The following is a 9,459-nucleotide window of genomic DNA, read 5'->3' as shown; positions in this document are numbered from 1 at the left end:
GTTTAACAGCTCTAAAGCCTCCCCAGATAAAACTCATGTTGTATAACCAGCTCAGAATGTTTGTAATTTATTTAATTTAATATCGGTTTTGTTCTTTTTCCCCCCTTTTTTATATATATATAATAAAGAATGTGTGAACAATCACTCACTTCTGCTGCTGATTTGAGGCTCTCTGGTAGCTCCAAGCTGCCATTTCTGAGGTGAAATATTGATGCCATAGGAAAAAGCAATGCAACCCTTCAGCACAACGCGGCTTGAAGGAATGAACATGTTTTCTATCGTGCTCCATGGTGAAAGCAGACAAGAGATGTGTTCATAATGCTGGGTGGAGCAAGGGGGGACATTGGGGAAACAGCTTTTGAAGGGATAAATGTAATGGAAGTCAATGAGATGTGGATAGAGAGGGTTGTGGAGCTGAGGGCCTGGACCCTATGAGGGCCTTGACCCTATGAGGGCTTGAACCCTATGAGGGCTTGAACCCTATGAAGGCTTGAACCCTATGAAGGCCTGGACCCTATGAGGGCTTGAATCCTATGAGGGCCTGGACCCCTTGAAGGCCCGAATCCCCCCTCAGGATGAGGCCTACATCTCCCAGCCATCTCCTGCTGCCACATCGCAGATGACACCCCCACAAAAACACCCATTTCTTTCTCATTGCCCCATTTTCACACTGCCAGCAGCCCCATAGCACAGCTCAGGCCTGGATAACAGCTCCATTTCCACACACAGAAGTAACACGCCCCCCTCCACCCGCCGCCATGCCAACAGCACAACTACAACACACAAGATACAGGGGGGCGGGACCTCGGAGCCTATTGGCCAACCCTTCGAATAGCTGCGCGCTGATTGGTCCGCGGATACGTCAGTCAGCCTCCAAGCGAGACAAGGAGGCTGCGGCCTAAGTCAGTCAGTCCAACATGGCGGGCGGGTGCGGGCGGTGGAGGGTGGCGATAAAAGCGGCTGTTTTGGGGCTTTTTTCGGTGTTTTTGGCCCTTTTGGCCGCAGTGTTGCTCCGTGCTTATGTGCTCCATTCCCCAGCCATCCCACGGCTGTGGGCTCGGCGTGGGGGTAACGCCGTATTCAGCGCCGGAGAGAGGCTGGAGCTGAAGGAAGCGCTGCGAGGTGAGGGGCACTCCGGGATCTCCGGGCTGTCCCATAGGGCTCGGTGTTATAGGGCCTTGTATGTTATATATGGGGCTGAAAATGAGCAAGGAAAGGCCCTATGTGTTGATAAGGCTTTGTGGGTTGTTGTTAATATATTGCCATTGTAGCCTGATTGAAATTGGGGGAGGAAATGTGAATCCTCAACTATTTGCCATAATGCTGTATGGCCAAGGAATCGGTTCCCCTTAGTAATATACTGTGTAGGAGCATCCTTAATGACACTTAAAGTCTCTATCTTGGCTGAAACAGAAGGGAAATGCAGCACAGGGCTCAGCTGAAGGGCACCCGTCCTTCCCATTGCGGTCACAGCACTGTGAAACGATCTGTAAAGCCTCAAAAATGCCAAGGAATGTAAATATTGTTTTGCCTTTTGAAGTGCCAGTCAAGTGGAGTTTGGCTGATTTCGGTGTCAATTGATTTCTGTTTTCTGTTTGACCCAAGGTGCTATTAAAATCCCAACTGTTTCCATAACTCCGGATGACTTCAATGCAACCGCTATGGCAGAATTTGGGGATTACATTCAGAAAGGTATTAAACTTTCAGCCTTAGTGACCCCATTTTATTGTAGTAAACAAGTCAGAGGGAATCCCTATGGCTCCTGAGTGCATTGGATTTATACATCCAGGCTGGATGTGGCTCTGGGCTGCCTGGTCTGGTGGTTGGCAACCCTACACATAGCAGAGGGGTTGAAATGAGATGATCATTGTGGTCCTATTCAACCCAGACCATCCTCTGATTTAATACAGTGATAAAATGGGAAATCAGTGTTGATTTTTCTTTCTCTTGTGTTTTTATCTGTTCTTCCAAACAGCCTTCCCAGCTGTGTTTTCTTCTAAATTCATTCAACATGAGCTCGTTGGGGAGTACAGCCACCTCTTCACAGTTCATGGTTCTGACTCTACATTGATGCCCTACATGCTGCTCGCACACATGGATGTTGTTCCTGCTCCCCCTGAGGGCTGGGATTTCCCTCCTTTCTCAGCTGCAGAGCATGAAGGTTTCATCTATGGCCGAGGAACGCTGGACAACAAGAACTCTGCCATTGTAGGTCGCTTTCAAGATGTAGGAAAACATATTTAGAGATGCAGATGCGTTTGGTTGAGTGATTATAAATACTCAGTTGTGAGCAGGAGAAAGTCTCCTTGCAGTCTGAGAATGCATCGTGCTTCCTTTCTGTTGCATTAGAATCCTTTACACTTATTCTCCCACTAACACTATAGAGTTATGTTCTAACGTGGGTTGATGTGTTTCTTTTCTGCAGGGCATTCTGCAAGCTCTAGAATTCTTACTGAGAAGAAATTACAGACCCCGCAGGTCTTTCTATGTTGGCATTGGCCATGATGAAGAGGTATTTTCTTTCATTTTTGGATAGATAACCACTTGATGGGCATGTACATAACAAGGTTTATTTCTTTAAACCTTGTTCACCTAGAAAATCCTTCCTGTTATTTGTTGTGTGTAGATTCTGTGGGGCTCGTGCTCATAGTTACGTATTGATTGTTTGGATTTAAGTGACATTGACGGGATTTGGTGTAATGAGCAATGAGAAAAGAAGGCAGTAGGGTGTTTTTTCATGTTGTTTTCTGATTGTAGACGTGGAAGTGCTTGGGAGTGTATGTAAGACATGGCAAGCTGGCCAAAGATTGGCTTGGTTGTTGCAGGTGATCAACAGTAAGGTGCTTTCCAGCATTCTTCTCTGTGGTGTGGCTAAACTTTGCCATTTCCTGCCTGGTTTCTCACAGGTATTTGGTCGGAAGGGAGCATTGAAGATTGCAGCTCTGCTGGAATCCAGAGGAGTCAAACTCTCCTTCTTGCTGGATGAAGGAAGTGCTGTACTGGATGGCATCATTGCAGGCATGAAGAAGCCAGTAGCGATGTAAGTAAAAGAGAAAGAGGATCATTGTGATGAAAGTGATTCATTTCCATTAATTATGTGTTAGTATTGACCTTGCTAATGTCACCTAAATGTTTTCAAGGCATGAGGCAGTGTTGGCTTTGCTGAAATGACAGTGAGCAAAGGGCCTCCAGTTTGCTTGCTGTCCATCGCAGCTGTGCTGACAAAAGCAGAATGTTCTACTTATCTCATGCAAGTGTGTTAATTGTATGCTGTAGAGTCTGTTCACAGGAGGTGAAGCCAAGACATCAGACCTCCAAATGTTTAAAGACTGTGCTGGGAATTTGTTATTGCTGCTTCTACAGTGTTATATGTAATGCTGGAATTATACGGGCTGGTTTCTTCTGCCTGTGCTCTGCGTTTGGAGTCGCATCAATCATTTATTTGTTTGTATTTGGCCAGAATTGCTGTCACTGAAAAAGGTTCAATAACACTGAATTTCACCGTGGAAAAAGAGCCAGGACATTCATCCTTCCCTCCAAAGGAGACAAGTATTGGCATTCTTGCAGCAGCAATGTCCAGGTGAGAGCTTCCCTGTTGTCTGACATCAAAGACAGTTGAGCTGGTTCCTCAGGCGTTGATATTTGACTTGCTTTTGTAATATTTGTTTTTAGAGTATTTAGCAAATTCCCCCTTACAGATCTGAAGCTGAAGTTTGCAGCTCACTTTGAAGGGCAGAAACGCAATGCCCAGCAAAGGGACAATAGCCAAATGTCTGGGGTGTCTGAGCTGGTACTTGTCCAAAGCAATCAACATGATGTAATGTTAGATGTTTTATCTTCTCATTACATATCTCTGTAGGTAGCAAAGTAGTAAGTTCATATTTCAGATAAACCTCAAATGTGGAGTCATTTTAATAGATTTCCATGTATTCTTTACAAGATTTTTGCATGTGACTGGGATGCTCAGAAATGTAAAGTGGAACTGTATTCACATATGAAAGTATGATTCCATCTCCAATACACAGATATGTTTTAGAAACCAAATCCCCATCAGCCTTCTGGAGCAGCAACAGCCAAAGACTGTTTTCATTCCAAATGTTGATTTGCTTTGCATTAGACTGGAGCAGAATCCCATGCGCAATCTGTTTGGCCATGGTCCGGAACTCATGACTATGGAGCACCTTGCATCGGAGGTGAGGAAAGAGCCATAATTTCATTCCCAGTTTTTCATATTGCTAAGGGAAGAATAACCCAGCATATGAACTTGGAGCACAGTTATGTAATTCTTGGAAAGAAGACTGAAGCTGGCATTTATCCCATGCTGAGAGCTGTTCCTGTTGGCCTTGTTTTGCATGCATGAATGTGTTATCTTCTTGAAAACTAGAAACTTACTGATCTGTGGTTCTATTTCTTTCATTTAGTTCAATTTTCCTCTCAATCTCATCATGAGCAATCTCTGGCTGTTTTCACCTATTGTCAGCAGGTAAGAAATCTTATCCTTGCTGAACACTCTCAGCCTCACAGAAACTATTGATTCCTGGTCACTCCATATCATTTAAAGTCAATACTTTACAGTTAATAAGCAATTTGTTAATTAAATAGGCCACAGTACAACTTGTTTCCTATGTAAATGTGGTGCTTATGTTGAAAAGAAATGTCTTTGAAAAACGACTCTTTTCTTTTTGTAAGAGTTCTTGCCTGGAAACCTTCCACTAATGCCTTGATTCGAACTACTACAGCAGTCACAATGTTCCATGCAGGAATTAAGGTAGCTTCACTTTGATTATTTATTATTATTATTATTATTATTATTATTTGTTTAGTATAATTAGGGCTTTCAGTATCTGTCTATATACATCTAATTGTAAGATCAGCACATCTCTGGTCTTAGACCCTGTGTGCTGTCACAACCAGCCTTGTTCCTTCAGGCATGATTTGCGTTTAGCTACAGTTGCATCTTGTTTCCTCTCTGAATTATCCGAAACCTGTCACAAAGAGACATTTGTAAACCAGCTTTAAAATTGTTTACGTTATAGGATAGACAAGAACCACACAAAGTATTGTGGACACTAACTGAAACTGTGTTACAGCTGTGAATGCTTCCTTGGCCTAAATGGGAACTTGCTTTTGTGAGTGTAGGTCAAGCTTTTACCATCATTTGAGGAGGGTTAGCGTGCACCTTGGACTGAGAGAAAACAAGTTCTGGCTGTTGCAGGCAGATTTTGCCCTGATAAAGAGGTGTAGCTGTCCAGAAAATATCACAGCCCTGGAAAATAAACAGGAGTGATACAGTGGCTGAACAGTGACACTGAGTGGCCGGGAGAGAAGTAACACTCTTTCTTTTGCTTGAATTCATACCTATTCAGTGTAACAAAGTGTGAATACTCGTTCTGTAGCAAAGAGTAAGTTACTTTATTAGTGAAGACACAACATATCCCATAACTGAAAAGAAATAATGTGGCAATAATCTGATCTTCTTTTTTCTAGCTCAATGTCATCCCATCATCTGCAAGAGCAACAGTGAACTTCCGAATCCACTCTGCAGAGAAAGCCGCAGAGGTATTCCTGCCTACACAGTTATTCATTTTTTGCTCTCATCTTGGATAACTTCTTCTCTTTATTATTATTATTAATCTCTGTGATTTACCCATAGGTGCTAGAGACAGTTAGAAACACAGTTGCTGATGACAGAGTGAAGATTGATGTCATAGAGGCCTTTGACCCCCTCCCAATCAGCCCATGGGATGACCAAACTTTTGGAGTCCATGTTTTCCAAAGAACCATTCTGGATACTTTCCCAGATGTTGACAGTGTGGTCCCAGGTAACACCAAGCACATGACAAGTGTTTCCTCTTCAGCTTCCGTCCTGCTTTTTTCTCCCCCATCTCCCAATATTGCCTTGTTTCCATTTGCTGTGTGTTTCTCCACCCCAGCTGTTAACTACTGGAAACAGCTGTTTTTTCCTCTTTTGCTCAGTTCCCTCTTTATGTTTTCAAGTTCTATGTTAGTTTTTAGTTTGGTGGAAGTAAAAAAGCAAACAGGAAACAGACAGGAACAATGAGCCTTGAATTTGACTCTCTGTACATACAAAGGAATCTCTTCAGGGAAGAAAGGAACTGTGAGGGGAAAGTAGGAGTTCTTCTTTCTTTAGCTCTTCTTTTATTGTTTTCAGAGCTGGCAAAGCCATTCCTGCTTTTCTGTATTGTTCCTTATGATCCCAGCCCCTTCCCTTGCTTGCAGCTCCTTCCTATTTCTGTACTGTTTGTTGGACTGCAGTTTGAAGCCTGAACTTTGGTGCAGGTTTAGTATCACAGCTGTTCTTAGCATGACTGAATCATACGTTTGGTTCCTCCTCTTCGTGAAGGAGACGATGTTGTCCTTCCAGGATGCTCCAATGAACTGTTCTCAGTGACTTTTGATTTTGATGTAGCTCAGTGTCACACAAAACTGTAATCAGGTGCTTTTCCTTTCTCCTGGGGAAAAAACTGAGTCATTAAATTGCTGCTGTCATGCAAAGTAAAGCTGAGGTTTGTTTTCCAGGCACGTGTATTGGAAACACAGACAGCAGGCATTTCACTAACGTCACAGATGCCATTTATCGATTTAACCCTGTGCTCTTGAAGTCAGATGATCTTCCCAGGTACTGTATTCTGTCTGCATGTGGGCAGCTGGTTGGGGTGGGGACTAGAGAAAAGAGAGAGTTGATATGCGTTAGGCTGAAGGAAACCCAGCCTTGTATACCTTGGCATGGTGCTGGTGTTGCCGCATGTTCTGTATGGCCACCCATTTCCTGCATACTTGGGTGCTGCACAAATAGGGGATGGTAATTACACTGAGAGAGCGTTAGCCCTTACTCTTCTTTACTCTAAATGTGAGCAAGACCACATTCAGGTATCCCATGTTGGCAGTATAGTGAAGCTGTCTGGCTCCTTCATATAATGCTGCAGTGTGAAAGGTGTTTTTCTGGTGCTTGGCCTTGCTTAAGAGGTTTGTCCCTGTGTTTGGACACTGAATTTGCTTGCACCTTAAGGCTGATTTCCTGGGGTAAAGCAATAACTCCATGAATTCAAATACACAAGGGATTGGCTTATGTTCTATGTAATACATTTATCATCTTACTGAAGTGCAAGTGTTAAAGGACTGCTGTGATGCTTTGATAGCTGTGTGGGACAGTGATAGAAATGGCCAAGAGCTGAGAAGATAGTTGAGATAAGTTTTCTTTTCCATGCACACCATGAGTTTAGTTGTGCTGTGAGCCTTAGGATCAGTAAAGTATTTCAGTTAAATTGAGCAGCAGACATTTTTGGCATCTACTGCTGTATTTTAGTGCTGAGCGTTGCTTAATGAAGAGGCAAGTAGGTGCTGGGAATGTGCAAGTGGGTCACAAATGCACGTTGGAATGAAAAACATTCTTCTCTTTCTACCAGGATCCATGGGTTGAATGAGAGAATCTCGGTTGAGAGTTATGAGAAACAAGTCGAGTTTCTCTTTCAGCTCATTAAGAACTGTGATGTTGACGAGCTTCCGGAGCCTCACTCAAAATCTCATGAGCTGTGAGACAAAAACCCAAGAGGAACAGCTGCTGAGGTGGACTCTGGGATGGCAGAAGTCTGGGCCGTAAGCAGCAGTTGTGTGTTGCACGTTGAGTGATGTTTGGTTTTACATACTGTGGTTTACATACAGATGGAAACACTGCTGGTTTGCAGCACCAGGCAAACATACAGTTTGCTGTTAAGTGATAAGTATAGGGACAAAACACAACCACCCAGATTTCTGTGCTTCCTTGGCCTTACATGCAGCCATTAATCTGACATTATTAATTTTTTCAGCATCTTCTTCAGTCTTTAAGCCTCTGAAATTGGAAGTCACTTAAAAATCGAAGCCGTAATTTGTAGTCATTCATGCATCTTTAAAAGAGGCTGATCCTCCAATATGTGCTTTTGACAAAGCTGTCTTTTACAGTTAATTAGTTCTCACTAATGATGTGCCTGTCAGAAGCTCACATGAGAACATGATGGGGTGTAGGCTGGATGTCATTGGGTACAGCTGCACTAAGAGGCTGTTGCACTGCCGATGGGGTGGGCTTCTTTCCCAGCTGATCCCTTCAACCAGCATCAGTGGTGCTCTCAGATGGTGCCAGGGTGAACTTGATCCTGCTGTTTCCTGACTGATGTCTGATTGTAGTTTGGAATGCTGAGCTTTGGGGGTTGGAGCTATGTTGCTTTAATGTAAGTTGCTCTGATCTATGAGGTGCTAGAAGCTTTTCTTTCTCTCCTTTCTTTGACTCTCTAGTAATGCCCAGGATGTGTTGTGATGTTGACAGTCCAAGTAAGGAAACATGGCTTTAAACAGCTAAACTAAACCGGTACTTACTGATAATCCCATTTCTTTCTTCACTGAATCCATTTCTATAGCATTCCTCTTTTGTTCCCCAAAGAGCTTCATCGTGAAAGATGGTGAAGCTCTCCCATTTCCTCCAGTTCAGAGGGAGCTGAGCCTTCTCTCCACCTTCATGGCCTACTCTACCACTCCTCACTTTACCTTCTGCTCAGCTCTCTGGGAATCCTAATGTACACAGGCTATTGATATTGGCTGTGTTTTTATTTCTTCTTGCACTAGCCCTATCTTTGTTGGCACTTAAGGGGTTAAGCATTCTTTTGGCCTCAACAGTCTATTCAGTTGGAGTTACTGTCATTTGTTAAAGAATTCAGAACTAGGCATTAGCCAAAGAAAAGACTGTGAAGGCTGTTTTCTTGCACTGACATGCAGACTCTGCTGTAGGAAGGAGACAAACCTTCTCCTGTTGCAGGGATGTGTCTCTCTTTCAGAGTGTGAGCGATACACTGGAATTGGATGGTTGTTCTGCTCTTAATTCATGGTGTAAAATGGTGCTGGGATGTGCAGGGAATACCCAGGAATGTATCCTAAAAACCAGTGGAACTGTGATTCCTAATCCCCATTTCCTATTTATTTGCAGTCTGATCTTATCAGTATTGCCAATGGGCTGAACTGTATCAAGCTATTAAATAACTGAAATCAGCACTTTAATAAAGCAACAAATCCAAATTCTTTTCATGCTTATTTAGTTTTATGATGTACCTTTATAATTGCAATGAAATCATTTCCACACCTGACTCTACAGCGGAGCGAGTCGTAAAGTTTCCATCAAAACAAGCCCACATATTTTCCAGCCTGCTTTAGTCTTTGTACCCTCCTTGGTGTTCTTTTGATACAAAAATTACCTAACTCTGTTTATGTGTTACTGGGTAGTAACATACAGGGTTCAGTGGTGTCTCGTGGGCCCTTCCAATCTTAACTGTTCTGATTCTGTTATAGGGATCGTGTTGCAAAAAGCTGAACTTAGGCCATGCTGGAGGTGGTGCTGTGGTGTTAAGGAGGGATTTGTTGCCAGTTCTAATAGCAAATAAGCCTTACAGAATCAAGACATCCTTTTATTCT

At 43.2% G+C, this 9,459-nt stretch overlaps 2 protein-coding genes across 2 annotated transcripts in view; one reads left to right on the top strand and one right to left on the bottom strand.

The window, feature by feature from the left end:
- The window catches only part of RHEX (regulator of hemoglobinization and erythroid cell expansion), a 47,358-nt gene extending 46,466 nt beyond the window's left edge, over positions 1-892 (bottom strand). The window contains exon 1 of the mRNA XM_032449276.1: positions 150-892. The gene's annotated coding sequence lies outside the window, so the exon portion shown is untranslated. The remainder of the gene's footprint in view (positions 1-149) is intronic.
- On the top strand, positions 883-9,081 carry PM20D1 (peptidase M20 domain containing 1). Its single transcript, XM_015885286.2, has 13 exons — positions 883-1,122; positions 1,606-1,692; positions 1,976-2,208; positions 2,426-2,512; positions 2,907-3,040; positions 3,461-3,580; positions 4,118-4,193; positions 4,422-4,483; positions 4,690-4,768; positions 5,488-5,559; positions 5,654-5,822; positions 6,541-6,640; positions 7,428-9,081. The coding sequence occupies exons 1-13, from the start codon at positions 918-920 to the stop codon at positions 7,555-7,557; spliced, it is 1,554 nt and encodes a 517-aa protein (XP_015740772.1). The 5' UTR covers positions 883-917; the 3' UTR covers positions 7,558-9,081.
- The last annotated feature ends 378 nt before the right edge of the window (positions 9,082-9,459 follow it).

Source organism: Coturnix japonica, chromosome 26, assembly GCF_001577835.2.
Source record: "Coturnix japonica isolate 7356 chromosome 26, Coturnix japonica 2.1, whole genome shotgun sequence".
NCBI classification, from domain to species: domain Eukaryota; kingdom Metazoa; phylum Chordata; class Aves; order Galliformes; family Phasianidae; genus Coturnix; species Coturnix japonica.
This window is presented reverse-complemented; position numbering and strand designations above follow the sequence as displayed.